Source organism: Neovison vison, chromosome 9 (genome assembly GCF_020171115.1).
Source record: "Neovison vison isolate M4711 chromosome 9, ASM_NN_V1, whole genome shotgun sequence".
Classification (NCBI taxonomy): Eukaryota; Metazoa; Chordata; class Mammalia; order Carnivora; family Mustelidae; genus Neogale; species Neogale vison.
The window spans coordinates 9647532-9674775 of record NC_058099.1 but is presented as its reverse complement, the minus strand read 5'-3'; the positions used below and the strand labels follow the sequence as shown (position 1 = coordinate 9674775).

The following is a 27244-nucleotide window of genomic DNA, read 5'->3' as shown; positions in this document are numbered from 1 at the left end:
AAGGGCATGTGTATTTTTAAGGTACAGATGCAGTATTAAAAGCACTCTGACACCTGGGTGGCTTAGTTGGTTAAACATCCCACTCTTGATTTTTTTTTTTTTTTTAAGATTTTATTTATTTATTTGACAGAGAGAGATCACAAGCAGGCTGAGAGGCAGGCAGAGAGAGAGGAGGAGGTAGGCTCCCTGCTGAGCAGAGAGCCCGATGCGGGCCTCGATCCCAGGACCCTGAGATCATGACCTGAGCCGAAGGCAGCGGCTTAACCCACTGAGCCACCCAGGCGCCCCCCACTCTTGATTTTGACTCAGGTCATGATCTCAGGGTCATTAGATTGTGCCCCATGTTAGCCTCCATGCTGGGCGTGGAGCCTTCTTGAGATTCTCTTTCCCTTTATCTCTGCCCCTCCGCCACAATAAATAAAAAATATTAAAAAGCACCTTAGTAAAAATGAATACATGAATAAAAGCACCTTGGGGCACCTTGGTGGCTCAGTTGGTTAAGCATCTGGCTCTCGATCTCAGCTGAGGTTATGACCACGGGGTTGTGGTATCGAGCCCCACATCTGGCTCCGTGCTCAGCGGGAGTCTGTTTGAGATTTTTCTCTCCCTCTGCTTCTCCCTGTGCCCCATGCTCGCATACTTTTTCTCTCTAAAATAAATGTATACATAGAAATAAATAAATGCACCTTAATCAGTTTTCAGTCTGTTACCAAGGCATGAAAAGTTGCATGGTGGCTTGTGACTTTTAAAAAACGTACTCACAGTATAAACATTTCTCTAGGTCCATCAAATCGCTCTAATTCAGTGTCCTCTCTAGACCTGGAAGGAGAGTCTGTATCAGAACTTGGAGCAGGACCTTCTGGGAGTAATGGAGTTGAAGCTCTCCAGCTATTAGAGCATGAACAAGGTAAAGTGAAGTTGAACACATTTGTTCAAGTAGCAAAGAATTTGCCCGGCTGCAGGATAAACTACATGTTTCCATGCAGGTTGGCTGTGTTCAGTAAAAGAATAAATGTAGGTTGCTTATATAACGACCAGAAAACTTGCATTTATTCAAAATTTTTTCAGTTAAAAATGTTTAGTTGGGGGGGCGCCTGGGTGGCTTAGTGGGTTAATAAGCCTCTGCCTTCGGCTCAGGTGATGATCCCATGGTCCTGGGATCGAGCCCCGCATCAGGCTGTCTGCTCAGCAGGAAGCCTGCTTCTCCCTCTTTTTCTGCCTGCCTCTTCTTCTTTTTCTGCCTGCCTCTCTGCCTACTTGTGATCTCTCTGTCAAATAAATAAATAAAATCTTAAAAAAAAATACTTAGTTGGTAAATGAATTATTTTAGGCTTAAGTTACATAGAATAATTAAAATGAATTGCTTGAATTCTATAATATTTGGCATTTCAATTCTGTAATACTGAAATTTTAAGGGACACAAAGATAAATATTTGGGCTTAAAGGCACTTGGAATAGGGAGAGGATGGTATACAAATGTCTGAAAGCGTTATAAAAGGGCGCTGGCGATTCTGAGTGGGAGATACAGGTGGTTAGAAGTGTAGGAAAAAACTTAGTGGAAGAAAATGCTAGCCTTAAAGCCCGGCTCGCATTGCATTGGCAGAAACTAAAGATGGGGCATTCTAGGTGAAGGAATAGAGGTCAGGGAAGTGGGAAACCATAGTACTTAACTCAGGAACTGCCAAGTAGGGGAATGACGTGGGGTCAGGACTGAAAAGTAGACGGATCCCTGTTGTGCTTTAGGAAGATGAATTTGAAAAAGTTCTTTGGATTTGTTGATTTAAAGATCACTGGTGGACTTAAAGGGAGTGTTGATGACAGATTGCAGATCAGCTGGGTCAGAGGCGCTATTCTGAGACCTAAGTGCGCATCAAAATAACCTGGGAAACTGAAAGCCATTTCCCATGTCTCATTTCTAGGAATCCTTGTGCAGTTCATTTTCAGAAAGGAAAAGAACATTGCCAGTTGGGATATGTGTGGCTTGAATAAAAGTAGTAGTATATTTTACTGGACTAGTTTGTCATATCAGTTAGGATTAAATTTTCTGCAAATAAGAAAGAAACCTAAAATAATAGCTTAAGACAGAAGTTGAAAGAATATCACTTAACAAGCCCTCTAGGTGATTCTGATGTAGGTGGTTGGTGTCTCCATTTTGTGAACATGAGGTTAATAAATTGAGACAGATTACAGACTATTTTACTCATTAGTCCAGGGAAGAGAGAAAACTCTAGTATTAGGGGAATGTATTCAAGGCAAATGAAAAAAATATTTTTCTATCAGTTCATTATTGCTGGAGTAATTGCTATGTAACAATCCACCTCAAAACTTAGTGACTTAAAACAACAAACATTTATTTGTGCTCTCAGGTCTGTGGGTCAGCTGGGTGGTTCTAATTTTGACTAGACTGACTCATGTATTTGCAGTCACCGGCGCTTGGGAAGGGAGCTCTGCAGGTCTTAGTTGGGGGACAGTTGTTCAGTGAGGAGGTGGCTGCTCTAGGATGACCTTTGCTTTGTTCCCTGTGGTCCCTCATCCACCAGTGGGCTAGCTTAAGCTTGTTCTCCTGGCAGAACCAAGGGTGAAAAAAAGGGCAGAAGTTTATAAGGGTCTTTTGAGGTCTAGCCTTGGAACTGGCACACTTCTTTACTCTTTTGGCCAAAGCAAGTAACAAAGCCTGTGCAAATACGGAGAGGAAAATATATCCCAGTTTTTTATCAGAATCACACTGCCCCAGTTAATCTATCAGAAATGGGGGTCCATATGCTGAGCTTTGTTCAGAGAGGGTAATAGTACATCCGTAGGGAGATGATTCAGTGCCTTGGTATTGCATGCTCAGTGTTCATGAGAAAATATGTATCTTTAAAGTTGATTAAAAAAAAATAGCTGTGCTGCCATTTTTAAAGTGCGTAATTTTGTTTTTGATAGCTACAACACAAGATAATCTTGATGATAAGCTGAGGAAGTTTGAAATACGTGACATGATGGGACTGACAGATGACAGAGATATATCAGAAACAGTGAGTGAGACCTGGAGTACAGATGTCTTGGGAAGTGATTTTGACCCTAACATTGATGAAGATCGCTTACAAGAAATTGCAGGTAACTGCTGTTTAATTTCTCTGCAAGATTGCTGTTTAGTTATTCATACCCACCTACCGTTCATGGGCAGGGACTTCAGCCTCCAACAGACAGACTGGGAAGCTGAGATAACTGGATGTAACAAGGCACTTGTGTCTTTCTTTCTTTACCTAAATATAGGTAGTGTTTTTCCCTATCTGCATATAACTCCCCCTTCCCTGCCAAAAAAGAAAAAACAGTCTTCTGAATTAGCTTCTTGTTTTCAGGGCATAGTATACATTCTTATGATATTCTGTTTGAGACTAAACACCTTACCTGAAGATGAATTCTTATAGATTATAGCCATAAAGTCTTTCAGAATAATATAGTACTGAGATTCTCTAAAAATTGAATTTAGTAGGGCACCTGGCTGGCTCAGTCAGTAGAACATGTGGCTCTTGATCTCAGGGTTGTGAGTTGAAGGCCTGTGTTGGTCATAGAGCTTACTTTAAAAAAAAAAAAAAGAAAAAGAAAAAAAGAAAAAAATTTTCTTTTGGAAGGATTAATTCAGTTCCAAAAGAGGGACTATAGTTTTTTCTTTTTTTTTTTTTTTAATGTCAAGTGTATTGAGGTTCAATTTACATACTTTAAAACTCACCATCTGGGCGCCTGGGTGGCTCAGTGGGTTAAGCCGCTGCCTTCGGCTCAGGTCATGATCTCAGGGTCCTGGGATCGAGTCCCGCATTGGGCTCTCTGCTCAGCAGGGAGCCTGCTTCCTCCTCTCTCTCTCTGCCTGCCTCTCTGCCTACTTGTGATCTCTCTCTGTCAAATAAATAAATAAAAATCTTATAAAAAAAAAATAAAAAATAAAACTCACCATCTTTAGGATACTGCTGTTCTGTGAGTTCTGAAGGATTTCATACAGTCCTATAAGCAGCATGTTCATTTTCACTTTAAATCATGGAACATTTCAGTCAAATCCAAGAGAGAAGATTGAACTCTTTGTACCCGTCATTCAGCTTCAACTAGCACACGTAGACGTGTGGCAGGTTTTGTCCCATCTCTTTTCCCATTACCCTTTTACCCTATCCCCCTGTTATGTTTAGGCAAGTTCCAGACGTTATTTTATTTGTAATTATTTTATGATACATCTTTAAACGGTAACTTTCACCAGTAATCTTTTGCCAAAAGTTTCCTATGCACTACAGTAGAAATGTTCTTTTGTTAGGCGTAGCCCGATGTCGCGGAGCATCCTGAACTTGAGTATTTCTAACACGGGTGTATAATCATGTTTAATCCTTTCTATTTGTCTTTATAAGTAGTGTAAACAGATTTCTTCATTGGTTTTGCATTACTTTGTTTCAGGGGCCAAAGTAGTATATTTCCTGGCAGAAAGTTCTTTGAGCAATGAGCTGTATTTGCAGTTGAATCCGTGCTACAGAGACGTGTATTTTCCTGCAAATATTTTTTTTTTCCCTGCAAATATATTTTATTGCTCTAAATATGTGGCTAATGTGCTGGAAGAAAACATATTTGGCCAGTATAACTTTCTGTGGTTAACTATCTCCATTTGAGTGTTTTTAATCCCTGTGAAGACTATATAGTTTAGGTATTTAGGGACACATGTAAAAATGTACTACAAAGCCCAGATGAAAGCTGGTTGAAATGACTTGACCCTAATGATGGATGTTTTCTCTATGGAGAGTCCAAGGTGAACAGGAGGAAACTGAGAAAAAGGAGCTTAAGCTGTGCCATTGTGACCAAAGTGGGAAATTTGTTTTTAGTGGTGCTATTGATTGAAATTACACTTACTTTGGCTTCCTTCTGGTGGATAGAGTAGAGATGACCTTAGTTTAGTGTTTGGCCCTTCTCCATTATCACTGCTCTTTCCATCAGGATCTTCGTTAACCCTTTGCTCCCCACTGGTTATACAGGTGCAGCAGCAGAGAACATGTTAGGCAGTTTACTGTGCCTGCCAGGTTCAGGGTCAGTGCTTCTTGACCCCTGCACTGGTTCTACCATATCAGAGACAACAAGCGAAGCTTGGAGTGTAGAGGTATTGCCAAGTGATTCAGGTTAGTATGCCATCGTTGTTTGCTTTTTGATTTGCACAGAAGTTTTAAATATAAGGTATCTTAATTTCTGTACTATGTACATTTTTGTCAAGTGTGACACAACCATCTTACTAAGAATTTCAGGTGGACAGTTAGGGCATTTTCTGTCCATCAAGGAAAAAATGCAGTGTTGGATGGCATAGGCTAAGATGGCAGGTGCTTTTTGACTGTGTGTTCAGTTATTTTTAAGTATTTGGTAGCAACTCACCAGAGTTCTGTGGAGACCCTCAGTTCAGTATCTCCCACTAACTCATCACAAAATAGGAATAGCAGTACAACTTGAACCCTGAGCGGTTGGATGCTTGGTAAGCATGCCTAGATTCATCCCAGGGAGAACTTCACCCTTTAAAAGATAGCTAATATATTTTTGAAATGTACTGAAATTGAGACTCTCAAGTCTTGAGAATTATTTTGTACAGGATTATTATAAATGTATATAAAGTGTTTTGTACTTTCTCTATTCTTAAAAATTACATTTCTCCTTTATTTTGTATTCCGATTATGAAGATAAAACTTTGCTTTCAATGAAATGTCAACTACCAGAATGCAAATTTAAGTAACTGTGTGTCTGAATAACATTCTATCTGATTTACTTGGCTCAAGAATAATTAAGTGATTCTTATATGTTTTATAGTATTAATGGACTCAGATATGCTGCCCTTTACATAAGGAGACAGTAGGATTAGCTTACTGTCTACTGAGTGCCCGTAGAAGTTACTTTTTAGAAAATGTTTGGTTTAATGTTAAGCTATTTTGTATTTTCTTACTGAGTTTACTTCTTAACCAATAGCAGATTTTATGAGATTAGTGATCTACGGCAGAGTCTTCACCTTTGCACAACAACTGGCCTATACTGAAATGAAAATCACAACCTCAGCTTCTTTAACACTCGATCTAACCAACTTTGCTAACTGGCCCAGACTTAGAAATCTGTTTACAATGATTTCATTCACATTCTGGTAGCTTCCCTCATGTGGGTCACAAGCTGAAACTGTGGCATGCTAATAGAATCACTAATGTGGCACCTCATGTCTTCTGTTTAGAGGCCCCGGATCTAAAGCAGGAGGAGCGTCTACAAGAGCTGGAGAGCTGCTCTGGACTAGGTAGCACATCTGATGATACGGATGTCAGGGAGGTCAGTTCCCGCCCCAGCACACCAGGCCTCAGTGTTGTGTCGGGTATGTCTGTCTTGTTTTAAGGAATAAGGATTGCAAGGTGTGTTCCCACCTCTCCATTTATAAAATTGATAACAAAGAGATACGTTTTATTTAAGAGTTGAGGAATATTCCAGGAAACAAAATTATTTCCATGGAACCTTAAATCTCTGAGAACTTAACATGTGGCTTTATAGAGCCTGTTGAAGTAATTGGCAAACAGTCTGTGTGTGTTCCCTAATTCTGTTCTTGGTGGCCTCTGCTGCTGTATTTAGATACCACATGATACTTGTGATTGTGTTGTACAAATCAAGGTAAGCATATGTAGGCAGTTGTACAATAAAGGATCTGATACCAAACATCTTGCACGTTTAGCACTGGGACATAAAAATTTTGAGAATATTTACATTTCTCCAAACTTCATATACTTTTCGTGTGGTTATTTTGTTCTTCTTGCTGTTTATTTTTTACTTTATTTATTTATTTAAAGGCATAAGTGCAACCTCTGAGGATATTCCCAATAAGATTGAAGATCTGAGATCCGAGTGCAGCTCTGATTTTGGGGGTAAAGATTCTGTCACTAGTCCAGACATGGATGAAGTAACTCATGGTAAGAAGGGGAAAGGAGAATGACTTAGAAATGATCACATTCAAACTGGCAGTCTTGTAATTTTGCTGGTGATAATATCAGTTGGTAGAGCACTTTGGGGTGTAATTTGGCAGTGCGTATGTAAGGCCTTGAAAATTCATAAACCAGGGGTGCATGGTGGCTCAGTTGGTTAAGCATCCAACTCTTGGTCTCAGCTCAGGTCTTGATCTAGGGTCATGAGTTCAGACCCTAAAAGAAAGGAAATTCACAAACTAAATTTGGTTCAGTTAGCCTACTTTAGGAATCAGTCATCAGGGAACAGTTCTGTGTATGCAGAAGGTCTTAAGTTCTTTGTAGCATTTACATTGATGTTCTTTATAGCTTCCCTATTGGCAGAAAATGAGAAACAACCTAAGGATTGAAAAATAGAATTGCTGAGTGAATTTTGGTGTACCCACTTATAATTTATGTGGCTGTTTTGTTTTTTTGTGTGTGGCTATTTTTTAAAAAATCCTTTAAAGCATATGAAATAACTTGAAACTCTAGAAATACTAGAACATAGTATCTCTTGGGAAATCTATCCTGAAGAATTTCATATGTAATATAATAAAACACTAAAAAACCTATCAGGTGGCTTAGTCGCTAAGGGTCTGCCTTCGGCTCAGGTCACGATCCCAGGGTCCTGGGATGGAGCCCCACATTGGGCTCCCTGCTCAGCGGGAAGCCTGCTTCTCCCCGTTTCCCACTCCTCCTGCTTGTGTTCCTTATCTTGCTGTGTCTATCAAGTGAATAAATAAAATCTTTTTAAAAAATTAAAAAATAGATTAAAGACCTATCATATAGAGAAAGCACAGGAAAGAAATACCAGAATGCTGGCAGTGGTTTTATGTGCTGAGTTTTAGATACTTTTTCTTTCTCATAAAAAATGGGTTTTGTTTTGTTTTTTAAAGATTTTATGTTTATTTGACAGAAAGAGATCACAAGTAGACAGGCAGGCAGAGAGTGAGAGAGGAAGCAGGCTCCCCAAGGAGCAGAGAGCCCGATGTGGGGCTCGATCCCAGGACCCTGAGATCATGACCTGAGCCGAAGGCAGCAGCTTAACCCACCGAGCCACCCAGGCGCCCAACTATGTAGAAACTCTTAACTGAGTGATGAGTTCTGATTTGGTCTTACAGTTTGCCTATTTATTTTAGGCGCCCACCAGCTGACCTCTCCCCCTTCCCAGTCCGAGTCTGTACTTGCCATGTTTGATCCGCTGTCTTCACATGAAGGTAAGCTAGTCAAATGAGCTTTTTGACTCCTAACCCTTTGTTGAGGCCTTTGTTGAATCAGTTGTATCTCAATTGCAAACTTCTTTTCCCCTGTGTTCTAGGAGCTTCTGCTGTGGTAAGGCCAAAGGTTCATTACGCCAGGCCGTCGCATCCACCACCAGATCCCCCAATCCTGGAAGGAGCTGTGGGAGGAAATGAGGCCAGGTTGCCGAACTTTGGTTCCCATATGTTAACTCCAGCTGAAATGGAGGCATTCAAGCAAAGGCATTCTTACCCAGAGAGATTAGTTCGCAGCAGGAGCTCTGATATAGTATCATCTGTCCGGAGACCCATGAGTGACCCCAGCTGGAACCGTCGTCCAGGGAATGAAGAGCGAGAACTCCCTCCGGCCGCAGCCATTGGTGCTACTTCTTTGGTGGCTGCACCTCACTCATCATCTTCGTCCCCGAGTAAGGACTCCTCAAGAGGAGAGGTACGGGACACAGCCCATCTAGAAGAGTTTTGCTGGTTGTGGTCAGCTTTAATGTTCTATCTGCCAGGTTCTCTTGATATGTTCGATTAACACGGTATATATAAATCTCAGAGTAAGGATGAACAGCAGTCATGATTTAAAAGATGATCTGTCAGTCTAGTTTGTCCCCAGTGGTAACCCATGGGAAACCTATACTATTTTGGTTTTGTAATGCATTTTGCATTTTTATGACCCTTTGAACTTTTCTCCAAGCGATTTTGTATCTAATTTCATTTAAACCTCACAGTTTCCAAGATGAGAAATTAAATGATTTGTCTGAGGTCACTTGATAGGCTAGTAAAGGAACTATAGTCTCACTTCTTTGATGTGTGATTTTTTTTTAAGATTTTATTTATATACTTGACAGAGATCACAAGTAGGCAGAGAGGCAGACATGCAGAGAGAGGGGGAAGCAGGCTCCCCACCAAGCAGAGAGCCCGACGTGGGGCTCAATCCCAGGACCCTGAGATCATGACCTGAGCCGAACGCAGAGGCCCAGCCCACTGAGCCACCCAGACACCCCTGATTTTTTTTTTTTTTTTAAGATTTTATTTATTTATTCGACAAGAGATAGCACAAGTAGGCAGAACGGCAGGCAGAGGGAGAGGGAGGAGGAGGCTCTTCGCGGAGCAGGGAGCCCGATGTGGGACTTCCCAGGACCTGGGGTCATGACCTGCGCCGAAGGCAGATGCTTAACCAACTGAGCCACCCAGGCGCCCCAGACATGTGATTTTAATAACTCACTCTAATTGGAGATCAAAACATGAACTGTGAAATTGTCTGCATCTGGGTTTGAGTCCTAGCTCTGCGACAGGCCGGCTATAAAACTTTGGGGCAGATAGGGAGATAGCTTTTTTTAGCCCCTAATTTCACGTCTATAAAAGGACTTAATAGTATTATTTATCTCCTAAGGCTATTGTGAGGTTTAAATGAAATAACATGTATCCTCAGCATTCGGTATTTGGCACACAGTCCATACTCAGTTTTGTTATTACTACTACTGTCTCATCTCTGCTACCCCTCCAGACTTCATGTGATTGAGCTTACTCCTTTCAGAAGTGTTTATTGAGCGCCTACTCTGTGCTAGGCTCTGTGTTAAGGTTTTGGTTTACTTGCAATTTGGTTTAATGTGATAGTACTACCCTCAAGCAGATCAGAGTCTGGTGCCTAAAAGGTATATTTCCAGGTTTCAGAAGTTTCCTGTACAGCAATAAGAACAGTTTTTCTTTTAAGACAAGCAAGAGTGGTTTTTGATTTTCACAGACAAACTGAAATCCTTTCCCTAGTAATTTATCCTGCTGTCCAACTCCAAATAAAGCATCAAACTTTTTCTACAGACTGAAGAACGCAAAGATAGCGATGATGAGAAATCAGACAGGAACAGACCTTGGTGGAGAAAACGTTTTGTTTCTGCCATGCCTAAAGGTAATTTTATAAAATATTAGAGTCATATTAGCAACGAGAAGCAAAGCCCCCAAATCTCTTCCAGAGAGCCAGCATGTCACCTCATCTGTGAGGTTTGCTGGGCCTAAGTTTGTAGCCGTTTTGAGAGCATAGAAAATGGTTTCACTCAGGTGAATGCTAAAGGCAGACCTTTAGAAATGATAGTTCTTGTTCTTTGCAGGAAGTGGTAGTGGCTTCATAAATGGAAATCAGGCAGGTCATGGTTGTTTAAATATCATATGCCATTAAGAGTAAACATGGGACTTTTGACTAATTGCTAATGATTATTGCAGGAAAAAGGGATGCTATTGGTAATTAAACATTGAAAATTCATCCTTTACATTCCTGGAGTAAACAACTTTTTGTGTTCATTGAGAATGTTTTTATTTTGAATATTAGTGAGTGTTTATTTTGGAAGGCAGTTGTATAAAATTGTTTGCTTTTTTTGGGGGGGGGGGGTCGGTGAATAGCCTGGCATTGTAGCAGTAGATACTGAGATTTGAGTTGGCAAAAGCATCTCTTCTGCAAGGAGAGATCATCTAGGAGTGAGGCTGGGGACGACTCCCGCAGGCCTCTTCTCCGCACCGTGGCGCTCGGGAGCTGAGGGGCGCGGCTTTCAGCCGCACTCAAGCCCCCTTGATGAGAGATTGAGGCTCGGAGCTTTGAATGTGGTGTTTTCCAGCAAACGTGAAGAGGCAGTGGTTTTGACTGAGTCCCAACAGATTCGAATTAAATCATTCTTCCTATGGCCGGTGACCCCAGAGCAGATCCTGAGAGCTTCTTTAAGAGCCTTCAGTGCTGTTTTAAGAATGGTTATCCGTTGACACTCAGGATTTCTTAGCTTTTAAACTTTTCACCTTCCTTTCACTTAGAAATGTTGGCACACCAGTTAATTCTCCAAAATGACTGCTGTCTTCCGAGTAGTGCAGTATGTTATGTGTCACGCTACTGACTTTATTTAATTTCCAGCTCCTATACCATTTAGAAAGAAAGAAAAACAAGAAAAAGACAAAGATGATGTGGGGCCTGACAGATTCTCAACACTCACAGGTTTGTAGACCGTGGACTTCCTGGCTCCTTCATTCCCAGAGCACATATTTCATAGCACTGTTTCTTGGGCGCCGTAAGCGCTGCCTTTTTAGAAGAGTGTGTCTGTGTGTGTGCAGTGGGGAGTGTGTTCTTCCTAGCTCTGTGGCTTCCCGGTGGTGGCCGCAGGGAACCTCCGTGTGCTCTTCCTGCAGACTGCCACCGCCATCCTCATCCTCATTATCATAACTTCTGTTTCTGATGAGGCCCCCGCTGCTGAGCCTCTAGGCGTACCCTACAACTCCAAGTGTCAGTGGGACCACGCCACGCGGGGCCTCTTAGGGAAGAGTCGTGATGGTTTTAGTGCGATGCATGCCCCATCCCCATCTTTGGATCATTGGTCAGATAGCTTTCCCTCACATTGGTCATAGAATTCTAAATTTATTCCCTTCTGTAGTTCTTGATTATTCAGGATCACAGTGAAATTCCGTTCTACCTAATCATTTCCTTTTTTTGTGATAAAGTGTTCAAACAGTATCATAAATTTATATACTTCACTAATTTTTTATGGCTTGAATCATTTTAACATTGCTATCTGACCCAAAGAAGACACAGCTAGGGATTGGGTTCTTAACCTTACTCAGCATTTGTGTTTTTGCAGCTTCTGTTTGGCACATTGTGAATGAGTAGCCTTATAGGAATGAGTTTGAGAAGTAGTGTTAGTAACCCCACCTCGAGTTGGATAGCTTTGTACTGTTTCCGATGGCTGGAGAGCATCTAGACTGGAAATTAATTTCTCACCTCTTTTTTTCTTATCTTGATTTTCAACTATGTTATCCTACTACATTAAAAGGAAGATTTTTATTAAAAAATGGTATAGGTTTCCAAAGAACATCCTCCTCAAATAGCTCAGTGTAGTACAGGTAGAATCCCATTTTAATGCATGTTATTCTGGTATCTGGTTGCATGTATTTGGATATATTGCCATGGTCTCTAGCATACATCCCTGCTTTGTCTGGTGCCGTGACTCTCCTGGAATGAAGGGTTTTGAAGAGCAGGAGCTGTGTCCAGGCCAGCGTTCCCTGCTGAGAGCGGTCAAGCCTATCTTACTCAGTCAGCAAATACTTGTTGAACATCTGACTCATGCCAGGCACTGTGCTAAGTGTTGTGGTTATTCAGTCAAATCACGTGACCCCTCTTCTTCAGGAGCCTACGGTCTGATTGAAAAGAGTTGGAAACATATACCACATTCCTAGTGTTTATGAGTTCACCAGTGTTTATGGAGTGAAATACTGTTAAGGAAATCTTGTGTTTTTTAAATGTTAAATTAATAACTGGGGAAGTTATAAATTAATTTTTTGCTTGCGTCTTTGGGCAAACGTTTTTCTTGGTTCTTGGTGCCTAATCTAGGAGCTAAGGAGAGTAAGTTTTTTTCATAAGGTATTTATCTCATTTTCTTTGTGTTTAATTCAGGCAATTTAGCTTCCCTACTAGTGCAGAAATTTCTGCCTAGTCCTAATTAATGACTTGTTGGCGATTATCATTAAATCAACTTTTAAGTGATATGAAAGGAAATTTCTTAACAGTCTGTCCATAATGCAGTCACCCTATCCTTTTTTTCATGTTCTTTCCCAATCTTTCCATATCAGTACATGGCTTTTTCATGATTGAATCAGAGTATTGTGTAATTTTATATTCTTCTTTTACTAAATGTTAGTTCATAAACCCTCTCCAGTTTCTAGTAGACATGGTTGGTTTTAATATTCTGTATTGGCTCACAAATAACCTGTCATATGATTTGATAACATTGTGAATGTTTTCTTGCTTTTGGATACTTGAATTGTATCCAGTTTTTTTATGATGAAAATATTGCTCACAGCTTCATATATATAGCATATTTTGTTTTCATTACTTTTCTGGGATAAAATTATTAATGGCTTAGAAATAAAGGTTGTAAGCAATGTTATGGCATTCCCTATGGTTAGCCAAATTTTATTGTTCCTTTTTCAGAACGCTCAGCAGCACTCAAAACCAATAGCAAAAAAGTACTTCCCCTCCAAAGAAAGATTTTCTAATGATAGAAAAGTTTTATTGGTTTGCATTTTAAAGATCGGATTTTATTAGGATTCTCTTCTCATGCATTCTAATACCATTACGGCAGAAAGATTAAATTAGTTTGGAAATCCTCTCTCTCTACAGTTTACTGCAGTTTTACAGAGACATGGATACTAAATTTTTTTTCCCCATGGAAACAGAAGAGACCATGAGCACACTGCTGAACCTCTCTGTACCTGCTTTCATCGTCCATAAATGGAGGTGGTTACAATACCTCCCTGTAGGGTCGTTGTGATGATTAATTGAGATTGTTCATATAAGGTGCTTAGCACAGTTCCTGGCACGTGGTAAGTGCTCAATAAGTGCTCAGTAAATGTTAGCTGCCATTATTATTAGCTGCTATTAACACACACACACACACACACATACACACACACACAGTCTAGTGGGGTTTTTTTTATGTGTTCTTAGACTTTCTGAAAAATGGGATTCTACCAGAATGTGGACACTTGTGGTTACCTTCTTGGTCTACATCTCCCTCAGGAGTTTGTGTTTCCCTATAGAACTTGATTTTGTCCCATAGATCTGTAGCAGCCCTTTGCCTTGATGACTCTTAACATCTTAGACTCCAGGAACATATTTTGAGGCACCGATTTTGCTGACAGGATAATGACAGGTCCCGACAGTAAACAGTGCTACATCTGTGATGGTGGTAAACTTTTTCTCCGTGTACCCTGGGTACAATTCCAGCACTTTCCAGCAGTGGCTAGATTCTCTCGGAGTGCCTCTCACACCGCCGCAGGCACAAAAGTGCGCTCTGCTAGCAGGTGCACTGCCACCGTGAGATTCAGTAAGACAGAGTACTGATACCCGGAGCTGTAAGTGTGGTGTAGAGAGAGGGTCATGCGGGAAGAATGGAGGAAGGCATTTTTAAAAAAAATAATTATTATTTAAAAGGGTTTAATTCTAAATTCGGTACTTCCCCCCTCCTTTAGCATGGAGATGTCTGCATACATGAATCTGCATATAAAGATGCATTGTTGGAAGTTCTGTTAGCATGAACTGATAATAACAGTAACTTGAGCGGAAGCGCTTTAGAAACCCATCACCCATGTAGTCTGCACTGAGCTTCCTGACACTGTCACGCAGAATTTTGGCAATGATGAGAAGGTGGAGCTAATCCTCCCAGTTCCGTGCTTGGCAAGCCCTGAGACCGCGAAGCGGGATGAGCAGGCAGCTGCATGGTGCCTCTTAACACCGAGATATGTGCTCTTTTTTAAGTCTTACCTCCTAATCCGCCTTTGGGATTATGCTACTGGTGTCGTACTAACATCAGAATTGCTACAAACCAGGGGGAGCTGATTCTCTCACTCTCCTTTCCCTGCAGATGATCCCAGCCCTAGACTCAGTGCGCAAGCTCAGGTCGCTGAGGATATTCTGGACAAATACAGGAATGCCATTAAGCGAACCAGCCCCAGTGAAGGAGCAATGGCGAGCTATGAAAGTACAGGTGATCATCATGATAAAGATTTGAATACAGTTGACCCCGAAGTGGGGGGTGTGGGGGTGAGTGGGTAGGGGCACCAACCTCCCACATAGTTAGAAATTTCGATGTGACTTTTGACTCCCCCAAAACTTAACAACTGATGGCCTGTTGTTGACTGGCAGCCTTAACAACATGAACAGTCAGTTAAAACGTATTTTGCATGTTATATGTTATTATATACTGTGTTCTTACAATGAAGTAAGCTGGAGAAAGGACAATGTTGTTGAAGTCATAAGAGAAAAAGACATTGACTGTACTGCATGTTTTTATTGGAAAAAAAAAATTCCACGTAGGAATGCCTGGTTTGTTCAATCAGAGGAGCAAATGATTCTTGACCTTGGGATTGTGAGTTCAAGCCCCACGTTGAGTGTAGAAAATACTTAAAAAAAAAAAAAAGAAAGAAAGAAAACAGTGTATAAGTGGACTCACACATTTCAAACCTGTGTTTCCTGGTCAAGTGTTCTACCTTTGGTATCACAGTGAGAAGTGTTCGGAATAAGTAGCTTTTTAATGACTACTTTGAATAGCTGTCAGAAAAATACAGTATAATCCCTAAAATAAAGAGGAAAGAGAAATATATAAAAGCATAAATTGTATACTGCTCGTGTTTCTTTTAAAAAAAATTTTTTTTTTAAATTTATTTGACAGAGAGAGAGAGAGAGAGAGAGAGATAGATCACAAGCAGGCAGGGGGGTGGTGAAGCAGGCTCCCTACTGAGCAGAGAGCTCGATGCAGGCCTTGATCCCAGGACCCTGGGATCCTGACCTGAGCTGAAGGCAGAGGCTTAACCCACTGAGCCACTCAGGTGCCCTGCACGTGTTTCTGCTTGTATGTGCGCAGGACTGTCCCTGGGAGAATCTGGCTGGTAATGTGAGTTGGCTTCAGGGAGAATTCAAAGGGAGCATAAAGGGCAGCCAGAGTAGAGGTGAATTTCCCATACATCTTATTTTGAAAAGTTTCAAAGGACAGAGAGTTGACTAGTACAGTGAAGATCCGTATTCCCTCTACCTGGGACTTTATCAGTTGTTAACATTTGGCTGCATTTTCTCTGTATATTTTTTCCTGGAAGCATTTGAAATGGTCTCCTAATAAAGATAGTTGTCCCACGTAAGCACAGTATCTTTATTATAGTAATGAATTTTTATTCCTTTTGATTTTATACACGAGTGTATTCTCTAAATTGGTTAATTAAAAACATAGAAACAGCTGCGGGAACCACAGGTCTGTTGTGGCTGCATTTGTGAGTCGGTCCCAGCTCATCGTTTGGGTGGTGGGAACAGCCCTAGTAAAGAGCCCCGGGGAGCTGAGGGCCGCCAGGTAGCCGAGGGCTGTACAGCAGGCCACTTTCTCCTCGGGCAGGCTTCCAGGTCTGTAACACGAGGTGCTTACGTAAGATGATTTGTGAGGCCCCTCTTCGTTCTGTGGTGTGGCAGTTCTGATTAAAGCATTATCGGTTAAGTCACAGACTTTCATCGCCTTAGGTTAAGGTTGGGAGAGAAAGTAAAAGTCGTCCTCTTTGTGACACCTGCCCCCGTGACCTGCTGTCAGCTGGTTTCAGCGAGCTTGCTCGCTGGCTTTTTTTGAAGAACTCTGGCTGTCAAGCACAGTGCTAATTGATGGTCGAGTAGCCCTGAGCGCCTCGTGTGAGACTCTTCCAGGTTAACCCGCTTCTGTCCTCTCTTGGGGGGTGGGTTTGCGCAGAGGTCGTGGGCGACGGGGAGAGCGCCCACGACTCTCCCCGAGAGGAGACGCTGCAGAACATCTCCGCCGACGATCTCCCGGACTCCGCGAGCCAGGCGGCCCACCCCCAGGATTCTGCTTTCTCCTACAGGTATTTCTTTGACAGGATTTTGAATTTGAGGCTCTGGGCTTTTCATCACCGCTGCAGTCACTTCAGGTTAGATGATTCATTAGGCCACCGGTGACTGTAGAGAGCAGAGAGATAAGGACGGAATGCTGTGTCCGGAGGAGACTGCTGCACTCTGGATGCTGTGTAGCAAAGGCTTGAATTCAGCGCTGAAAAAACAACCTCCTCATGTGCCCTCAGGGGTCACGTCAGTGATTTAAATGCCCACACCAAGAAACGCTGGGCGAGACTGAACGGGTGGCAGGGTCAGCTGCCGTTTCAAATGGTAGAGCGGTAGGAAGGGCTTCTTGTCCGGCTTGTCTGCGGCAGGATCAGCCTTTCTCAAGAGATGTGACAGAGGGCCTTCTTGGTGTGGGTGGTGAGATGGCTCTGGGGACTTCTGTGGCCCCTGCAGACCCTGGCATAAGGCCCCCTTTGCATTCTCCTCATAGTGCCCTCATAGAGACGCAGTGTGTGTTACAGGGTCCAGAGGATTTGCTGTTTGACTGATTGTGGTGACTTGACAGAATGAGCCTTGAGCCTTGCCAGGGCATTTTTATAGCCTTGCTCCTTGGGTCACCAGAAAGCCTCTTCCTTTAAGTGAGGAGTCAGTAAATAAAAAAGTATCTGTTATTTATGACTTCTTGAAACACTTGAGTCCTGAGATAGCATATTAATTTATATGGTGAGTGTTCATAAAGTGTGACCGTTCTCTGCATAAAGAAATTAACATACTTTAGGGGCACCTGGGTGGCTCATTCGGTTGGGTGGCTGTTTTCGGCTTGGGTCGTGATCCTGCCTTCCTGGGATCGAGCCCCGCTTGTGCTCTCTCTTTCAAATAAACAAAATCTTTAAAAGAAGAAGAAGAAGAAACTAATGTACTTTTGACTCATTCTTCAGAGACGCAAAAAAGAAACTGAGACTTGCTCTTTGCTCTGCGGATTCTGTTGCTTTCCCAGTGCTCACCCATTCAACAAGGAACGGTTTACCGGACCATACAGACCCAGAGGGTAGGTTTTTCCTATATTTACGGTTGAACCATGTGAGACTGCCTGTATTCAACCTATGTAAGCTGTGTAGCAGTTCCATGTGGTTCCATTAGTATATTTGTATTAGCATCAGGTAAGGGCACTTTGATTCCTGATGCTTCATTAAAGTGAGGGGCAGGGCTGCTTAATTCTGCTGATCCCTGGTAGAGCGGAACGGACATCCCAGAGGCTAAGGGCTGGCGTGCAATGGAAGTTGTCGGCAATAACAATTCTCTCTCTCATTTTTTGTTTAGACAATGAAATTGTATGCTTCTTAAAAGTTCAGATAGCTGAAGCAATTAATTTACAAGATAAGAACTTAATGGCGCAACTTCAAGAAACAATGCGTTGCGTGTGCCGCTTTGATAACAGAACTTGCAGAAAACTGCTGGCCTCTATCGCTGAGGACTACAGGTAACTACCCCAGCCTCCTGTACCTGTGACCCGGTGGCAAGGATCTTCTTCCCTGTCTTTATTTCACAAGTGAATCTAGGCTTATGGCAGCATCCTGGGCTGTATTTACCTGGGTGTAGATTTCCGAGGAACACATTTGGTTATTCATCTGAAGATGTAGTTGTGAATGAGCAGCTCTCACAAAGAAGTGCACTTTCCTTCAGCTTTGCACAGAAGCAGTGTTTGCAGAGGTGAGGCCAGGAGAACTAGGATATCCTGCTCCTTTTCTTGGGGGTGACCAGAAAAACTACTTACCTGGAGCAGGAAAGCAAGTGTAACCTAAAAATTGCTTCCTCCTGTCTGCTGCTCGCCCTTTGCCAACACTTCAGGAGAAGAACGTCAGTGAGATTCCTAGGAGACGATGAGGCCCCCAGGTTGAGGGGATGGGTGCTCTAGTGATCGCTACAATTAGAGTATCAGCAAATTATCGATGATACGTTTAATGATCTAGTGGCATATTAACCTGTATTTTGTGTTTTAGTCTTCTGTAGCATCAGTTTCCTGGGAAGTGTGAGGTCCTGCCAGCAGGGAGACCATGGGCCATATGAAATAGATCAAGGATGCCAGGGCACTTAGTAACATGTCGTGAGTTAGGCAGTTAAGCGTTTAACCCCATAGGTGTTCTTCTTCACCGACATGCAGAATGGTTCCGTTCCTTGAGCTGGCAGCGCCATTAGCCCTCAAGACAGCTGTCGGCAGCCTGACGTGGCTGATTCATAAAACCAAAGTCTGTGAGGTCATATTCTTTCTTTAAGAAAAATTAGGACTCTTTGTCTCTAAGAAAGTGTGCACTGTATGTATGTGATGTCCTGCAAAGCCCCTTTCCTTTTAGGAAAAGGGCGCCCTATATTGCTTATCTCACTCGCTGTCGGCAAGGACTGCAGACCACACAGGCCCACCTGGAAAGGCTACTTCAGCGGGTGTTGCGGGACAAAGAGGTGGCCAATCGTTACTTCACCACTGTCTGTGTGAGGTTGCTGCTTGAGAGCAAAGAAAAGAAGATCAGGGAATTCATTCACGGTAACCGGAGACCTTTAGATTAAGCATCTTTTCAGCCATGTGTTAGTGGGGAAATTCGGAAATTTTTGTATTGCTGGTTTGAGTAGTTGCATGTCTAAGAGTAGTCCCTTAAGTTCGCAGATGTTTTATGGATTCTTAATCATCTTGATGTGGAATCAGTAAATTTCATTTTTACCATGGATCGAATACCTGTAGTTTATACGAAATTGGGAAAATTGGTTAAGGTTTTGGATCCACAAAATTCTTCTCGTATTTAAAAATAGAGCGTACCATTAAAGTTATTTAGATTTTTTAAAATTAATTAATTTATTTATTTTTAAAGATTTTATTTACTTATTTGTCAGAGAGAGAGGGAGAGAGAGTGAGCACAGGCAGACAGAGAGGCAGGCAGAGGCGGAGGGAGAAGCAGGCTCCCTGCTGAGCAAGGAGCCCGATGTGGGACTCGATCCCAGGACGCTGGGATCATGACCTGAGCCGAAGGCAGCTGCTTAACCAACTGAGCCACCCAGGCGTCCCAGATTTTTATTTTTTAACATTTATACTTAAAATATCGTTATAATGAACGTCTGGTGTCGTATTAGCTTTAGGCATATCGCATAGTGATGCAGCAGTTCTGTACGTTAGTCCAAGTATGTCATTTTCATAACAAGCCCCTTGCTCTTCTACGTTTGCATTGCATATTTCTTAACCTTTCTCACAATTTTAATGATTTGGCCACATATTCTTCTAAAATAAACCGTTTCCAGATACTTTTGGCTTTAAGAGAATAGTATCTGCATAGCTAGTTATTAAAATGATTTCTGTAATTTCCTTTTTAAAATTATCCAGATAGTGTATTTAAAAATTATTATTTTGCATTGGAGACTTTCAGCAGCTCACAGCAGCTGATGATAAAACTGCTCAGGTAGAAGATTTTCTGCAGTTCCTCTATGGCGCGATGGCTCAGGACGTCATATGGCAGAACGCGAGCGAGGAGCAGCTTCAGGACGCCCAGCTGGCCATCGAGCGCAGTGTGATGAATCGGATTTTCAAGCTTGCTTTCTACCCTAACCAGGACGGTGACATACTGCGTGACCAGTGAGCACTCCCATGTTTACTGCATCCCCGTTGATCACACAGGGGTACATCAGCCAGTCCCTTGTTTGACACAAGCTGTGCTGAGACTTAGTATGTGACAGTGAAGGCAGCACGTGTTACCATTTTTCACCTGTCTGATCCCAAGAGCAGCAGGAAGGATAACGCTCTGTTCAGGGCAGTGGGGATGAGACCTGCAGGCGTGTCGGTTGCTGGGGCCTGTTGGGACGGTGGGAACTGTCCGCTGCTCTTCCCCACCAGCGGTGCTCGCCTCCTTCCTCTTCCCTCGGGTCTTGACTGCAGCACCTCCTCCCTCACCTTTCCCTGGCAGGGCTCTCCTCAGCCTGTGTCCCTGTCGTTAGCACTTGCCACAGTTGTGCTTGGACATTTGGTAGCGTCCGTCGGGCCTCCTCAGCATGGCACCACTGACATTTGGGGCCAGATAATCCTTTATGTGGGAGGCGGCCTTGTGCCTTGCGGGGTGCTTAGCAGTGTCCCCGGTCTGTGCACACCAGGTGCCAGTAGTACCCTCCAGCTGTGAGAACCAGGATGTCTCCAGACACCGCCAGATGTCCCCCCGGGGGCAGAACCACCGCCTGCTCGATCACCGCTGTGTGCGGTTGTGTGGCGAGTGCCCTCCTCCGCTGCGGCATCCTCGGCCGGTGAGAGCAGGAGTGTCCCGCTCACATTCACTGCGCTCTCCCCTCGTCCAGCACAGCGTTTGACTTCTGTATGCTCGATACCTATTTATTAGGAATGAAAAGCTCTACCTTTGAGTATCAAAAAATATCTGGAAATGTATGGTTCTCAGTAAAGCTGATTTAAAAAAAAATAATCCTAAAACAAAGTCCTGAGAAGAAATACCTGGAGTGGTAACAGGAATTATATTTTGGATAATGAGACTGGGGATGATTTCGTATTTTCCATTTTCCCTTTTTTGCATTTTCTGGAGCACTGCTGTACCCTCTTTCTGCCCCCAGCAAAGTGTCTCCTGTGCCCCTCCCGCCCTGCTCCCCCCCCACACCCCGCAGTAACACTGGCTTACTGTGCCAGGGGCTCTCCAGGGGTCCACGTGATAAGACCTTGGGGTGACTCATGAGTGGTTTATAGATGGTTTCTTTCATGGAAATGCTAAGATCTTGCGTGTCTGTTCTGTGAATGCGTTAGGATTGTTCCAGTCCGCCTCTCCCACTGGTTCATGCTCTCAGAGGTACAGCCAAGCTTCTGTATTTAATTCACCAACTGGGACCTGTTTTCTCTCCAGAGACCAGTTTTGGGCTTCCAGAATGGAATGAAGAGTTAGGGACATTCACACTGTATTTACTGCAAAGAGGAGCTTTGAAGCCAATTACTTGTATGTCCTCCTCCACAGCACTTCTGCAGGTTTTACGGAGTGGACAGTTAACACAGTGTTTTGGAAAGAACAGTAGAAACCAAGAAAACTGGGTTTAGCCCCTGCTCCTAACCCCTGTGTGACCTTGGGCAAACCCTTCACCATCTTAAGCCCAATTATTTTCATCTATGAAATGAGAGAGAGTTTGAGTGTTCTCAAGAGCCCCTTCTCTCTCTCATCTTCTGTGATCTTCGGTTTTTGGCTTTTGATCCCTCTGCTTCCTCGTGCTTTGTACTGATTAGTGTGTCCAGGTGGCTTCTGGGCTGGGCCTCCTCTCCTTTGTCCCCTGGAATGCTGTCCTTGGCTGGGAAGGAAGGACTTCCCTCTTCTTGTCCCCCCACAGCTCACACTTAGCATTTCTAAGCAGAGCCTAAGTGTGAATCTTTTTTTTGACAAGACGGAATACTTACAGCTAAGAGATACTCTCAGCTGTAATTGTAATCTATTATCTCGAAGCAAGTCTAAATGTTTTAAATGTTTTGAAAAAAAATCAGTTATGACTCTGTGTGCCTTATTATGTAAAATATATATTTACATCTGTGTTTTGGGGGTTTGCAGGGTTCTTCATGAACATATTCAGAGACTGTCTAAAGTAGTGACTGCAAATCACAGAGCTCTTCAGATACCAGAGGTAATGTAGGTGTATACGGCCTGGGCGGTGCTGTGCTGCTGTCCCCTCTTTCTGAGTTGGTAGTTGGTCCATACCCTGGTATATGGTAGTTGGTAGTTGGTCCATATACCCTGTGCGTGGAAACAGTGTAGTAAATTACAAAACACAGTTTGCATTAGATGTAATTCTAACTATAAAGTTCTCAAAGGTCTAGGATTAAAATTGTCTGGTATGGAACGGCATGTCAGTGGGGAGATAAGGCAGAGGCCGCGCGGAGGGCCCTGAAGCCACTTGGCTTCCCGCCACAGTGCTCCCCACGGATGTGTTTTGTTTGTTTGTTTGTTGTAGAGAGAGAGCATGGTGGAGGGGTCTGAAGGAGAGAGAGAATCTTTTTTTTTTCTTTTTTTCTTTTTTTTTTTTTTTTAAAGATTTTATTATTTGACAGACAAAGATCACAAGTAGGCAGAGAGGCAGGCAGAGAGAGAGGAGGAAGCAGGCTCCCCGCTGAGCAGAGAGCCTGATGCAGGGCTCGATCCCAGGACCCTGGAATGATGACCTGAGCCGAAGGCAGAGGCTTAACACACTAAACCACCCAGGTGCCCCGCGAGAGAGAATCTTAAACGGGCTCCGGACTCAGGTCTTGATCTCACAATCCTGACATCGTGTCACAACCCTGACCTGAGTCAGACACTTAAAACCAACTGAGCCCCTCAGGCGCCCCGTCCATGGATGATTTTGTAGTCCTATTTCTGCAGAGAAGTCCCATTTGAATAAGGGATCTGGTGACACTCCACAGAGTGTGACAACTATCACTCCAGGGGAAGAAGTTAAATCTGAATGTGATGTCAAAATTACCTTGTAGTGTCATCCAATTTTTACAAAATAATAGGGAAATTTCAGGTATTTGAGCTTTCTGGTTGTTTTATTAAAATCTCCACTAATGAAATATTAATTAGCATGAGTTTTTAAATTATTTTTTGATTTTTTTGAGTCTGTTATTTTTAGAGCTATTGCAACAAATATACAAATTTTAAAAATTTTTTCTTTCAGAAGTAGCTTGTTTGGGCTTTTAGAATCAGCTACTATGTGTAGAGAATTTCCATTCTACTTAGGAATTATTTGAAATTTTTTGAATTCTGGATTTGGTGTTATTGTATGTCCTTTCTTCCATTAATGGATATCTGGGTTACTTTATTTAAAAATGCAAAGCAGATTATTTAAAAGTTTAGAAGTTAAGCTTTAATCTCAGTGGGAGAGGAAGGAACAGCAGTCTGGCATTACTGAAGAAAGGAAAAGGCACCAAGCTTGTCCTTCTGCTTCCTGGCACCCAGGTTGCTATGGTGGCTTCCTGTGGTTGCTGTTGGATTCACGACCTGCCTGTCTGTCTCTGGTCTCACTTAGGTTTATCTTCGGGAAGCCCCTTGGCCATCTGCACAGTCGGAAATCAGGACAATAAGTGCTTACAAGACCCCCCGGGACAAAGTGCAGTGTATCCTGCGAATGTGCTCCACCATCATGAACCTCCTGAGTCTGGCCAACGAGGACTCCGTCCCCGGAGCAGATGACTTCGTGCCTGTTTTGGTATTTGTGTTGATAAAGGTGGGCCCCTTGCTGTTATTAATGAGAAGAGTTTATTTGGCATTTCTGAGCAGGCTGGTGCAGGGCTCCCCACACTCCAGGGACCTCGGCTCTTCCAGTCCCAAGCTCCGTGTTACCCAGAAAGAAAGAGTCTGATGTGAGGTTTTGTTCTGTCCAGAAGTTACGGTTTTCAGAAGAAAGAATAGGAGGACCAGATTGCTAGATGATCGTTTCCAGCTGTTAGGTGCCTGAGGTTCTTGGTTGGGGCTTGGTTGTAATTACTGAGCGAATGAAGGAAGGAAGAATGAGGGCTCTTATTTTATAATTGTGCCATATTATTTTAAAACATACTGACATCTCTCTCTTTTTTTAAAGATTTATTTATTTGCGGTGTCGGGGGGCATGAGTGGGGAGCAGCTGAGGGCGAGGATCTCAAGCAGACTCTGCAGCGAGCATAGAGCCTGACTGGGGCTTGATCTCACAGCCCTGAGATCATGACCTGACCCAAAATTAAGAGTTGGACACTCAGCTGATGGAGCCGCCCAGGCTTCCCCTATTTGTGGTATTTCTGCAATCCAAGCTCTTAGCTCAGGCAGCAACCCCTGGGGGCCGTGTGCGGTCACTTCGTAACTCCAGCTGCTGACCTCACGCTTCTCTCCTCCACATGGGGCGCATTAGTTCTGGGCAGGGCCCCTTGGAGTGTGTTCTGAGGCACAGGCCTTACCTTCTCCCAGCCACTTAAAACACCCATGTCCGTTCTTTTCACAGGAAGACAGTGAAAAAGTGAGAGATGTTCTGTGTTACCTCTGGCAACAGAGGGTATATTATCTTTTGAGTTTTTTTCTTTCTTGGCTGATTCTATCCAGACTTAGAAGTCACTTGTCATATAGCATTTTTTTCCTTATCTAACATTTTGGAATCCTGGGATGTTGAGTAAGTCTGCTGGGATTAGTTCAGCCTCCTTCGGGAACAGTAAGCTTCAGTGACTTACAAGGTTGGAAAGCTCTAGATAGCCCAGCTGGCATTTGAACCTGAGTTACCTTTCTAGTATTTCAGTGTTGCTCTTAGTGGCTAGGTGTTTCATCACTTCCAAAGAAGAATTTGGGGATTATTTTCAAAAAGGACTGGCATCTCTTTCACAGAAAAACATTTGAAGATGTTCACTTAGATGATTTTTGCAGAGCTATACATCTTGAGTATTTGACTCTCTCATTTTTCACTTCTCTAGGCAAATCCGCCCTGCTTGCTATCCACTGTCCAGTATATCAGTAGCTTTTACGCCAGCTGTCTGTCTGGAGAGGAATCCTATTGGTGGATGCAGTTCACAGCAGCAGTGGAATTCATTAAAACTATTGATGACCGAAAGTGACCAAGACCAAGGCCCACCAAGGCCTCAGACTGTTAGGCGGGCAAATAGATCTCTTAGAAAATGTACCAGCTGCTTTGAAGGCTGAAGATTGTTTTTGTATAATATTGTACAGCATTCAGACATTTTAAAACAGATCTTTACTAAACAGATTAATGAGCTAACAAGCAGGTTCTCTTTTCTTTGGGCTCTTTTCCCTTCTGTTGCATATTTGGTTATTTTCTTGTCCCAAGTAGAGAATTAGTACTGCAAAAAGGGACCACATTTTTCAGGTATTTTGAAATATTAAAAACCAGAACAAAATCTAGAAAATTCCTAGATCTCCATTCATGGATACCCATTCTTTCCTTTTATTTAAAAAAATAAAAAGAACAGTACACCTCTTCTTAGATGCTGTCTAATCTTGCATCTAATGGAAGGAAGATACCAGTTGCACTGAGAATTATAATGGTGGTGACATTAGTGGCATTATCTATAAATACACTCACCAAGATGAAAAGCTAAGAAGGAAATGTAAATATAATATATATTTATATTTGATGTAATATGGACATCTTCAGATTCTAATAAACAAGGAGTATTGCTGATAGTAGGCTGTGATGTACCCTCTTGTGAAATGGTTTCCTGGACAAAGTTTAAGCTGAGCTTAAAAGCAGAAAACAAATACACAGAAATATTTATTAAAGTGGAAAACAGTTTCTTGAACTTTCTAGATGTGGAGTTTGATGCACAAGACTGCCTTTGATGAGGGTATACTCGCTTAGACATTCCTCACCACGGACGTCTTTGAGCCCACAGGAGGAAGGAGGTAGACCCTTTAATCGCCACGCATTGCGTACGAAGGAACAGTAGACACCTAATAGGTTACTGTGGTACTTCTTATCTGAAATACTAGATACGGTGTAGAAACCCCAAACTGAACTCCTTTCAAACCTTTAATTGTAATATATTTTTGATGATGATTCACATTGAATGACAGACCAGGAATTCAGTGAATGTCATTTTTTTAAAAACTGATTTGTATTGTCTGCTCTAGTGATACAGGTTTTACTAGTGATAAACTATTTTAACCAACCATATTATTCTTATGGAAAAAAGTCTATTTTGGCAGGTTTCTGTGCCTTTTATTTCCCTCTTCTGAACAAAAGTCTATGTTTCTGTATTTTGGTTTGATTGTATATTGATAATCAGGAATGGGTTTTGGTGTCTGAGAAATTGGCCATGGAGGCACACCAAAGCTTCAAGCACAAGTCCTGTACATAAGTCACGACTGACTGGTTTCACTTTGTACATTTCCTAAACATGGGGAGCTGCTTTTGTAACACACCTGGTCCCATACTTTGAGTCCCTTGTTGCGGGCAGCCTTTCGAGGCATTTTTAAGGGAACTGTGACAGACAGCCTTGAGCAGATGAATACAGAGGCTGTCTACTTCTCTCCAAGACCTCTGTGTTTAATTGTGCCTAAAGAAGCCAGATTTTCTTTATGCCTCCACCTCTTCTCATTCATTTATTTAAAAATACCAAAATAACAAGTTGCATAGGAGTGGGGGATGTGGTTTCTGCCCTCTAGGGAGAGATCAGAATTCAACTAGTACTACAGAATGCCCTTTGGAATGTTAGGCCAAGCACTCTGTGTGGACTGTCAAACTTGCCTAGGCATTAGATTGTCAAATCCTATCATAACTACTTTATGAAGCAAACAGTCTGACACAATTTCTAAGACCTCGGGGGAGTCCATGTACTTCAGCATTTGATTCAATAAATGTTAAGTTGATAGAAGACTTGGAATAGTTGAAATGCATTACTGTGGGATTTCCTAGAGATTTTTTTTTTTCTCCACATGGTTGCTACACCTCTGCTGTGTGATCACTGTGGAAATAAATGTGAAGCTATGGGTGTGGCAGAGGGCTCTTTTCTGGGGAGGAGAAGGCGGTGAGTTGGGTGTCGGGTTGCGCTGGAGGCAAGAGGTAAGAGCCAAGCGGTGCCGGAACCAGTGGCGAGGGTAGAAGCCCAGAGACCTGGCGCCAGACGATACCTCAGACGGGCAGGGGTTTGGGTCTCGCCTCAGGTGCTGGCCGGGCAGCGCAGCCCCGCTGTTTAAGGGACAGTG

General features: G+C 42.7%; 1 protein-coding gene across 5 annotated transcripts in view; it reads left to right on the top strand.

Annotated features, from left to right (window-relative positions):
- GAPVD1 (GTPase activating protein and VPS9 domains 1) overlaps positions 1–26915 on the top strand; it is a 74770-nt gene extending 47855 nt beyond the window's left edge. For 3 of the 5 annotated variants that reach the window (XM_044264907.1, XM_044264906.1, XM_044264911.1), the window contains 18 exons: positions 782–907; positions 2926–3099; positions 4992–5132; positions 6215–6349; positions 6816–6935; positions 8108–8185; positions 8287–8657; positions 10034–10121; positions 11109–11189; positions 14608–14730; positions 16468–16597; positions 17513–17622; positions 17895–18054; positions 18926–19113; positions 19977–20190; positions 22139–22211; positions 23592–23789; positions 24997–26915. In XM_044264907.1, coding sequence (XP_044120842.1) covers positions 782–907; positions 2926–3099; positions 4992–5132; positions 6215–6349; positions 6816–6935; positions 8108–8185; positions 8287–8657; positions 10034–10121; positions 11109–11189; positions 14608–14730; positions 16468–16597; positions 17513–17622; positions 17895–18054; positions 18926–19113; positions 19977–20190; positions 22139–22211; positions 23592–23789; positions 24997–25137 — 2651 coding nt within the window. In that variant the 3' untranslated portion in view covers positions 25138–26915. The remainder of the gene's footprint in view (positions 1–781; positions 908–2925; positions 3100–4991; positions 5133–6214; positions 6350–6815; positions 6936–8107; positions 8186–8286; positions 8658–10033; positions 10122–11108; positions 11190–14607; positions 14731–16467; positions 16598–17512; positions 17623–17894; positions 18055–18925; positions 19114–19976; positions 20191–22138; positions 22212–23591; positions 23790–24996) is intronic. The other 2 variants (XM_044264910.1, XM_044264909.1) reach the window with 1 other exon arrangement.
- Positions 26916–27244: the final 329 nt, after the last annotated feature.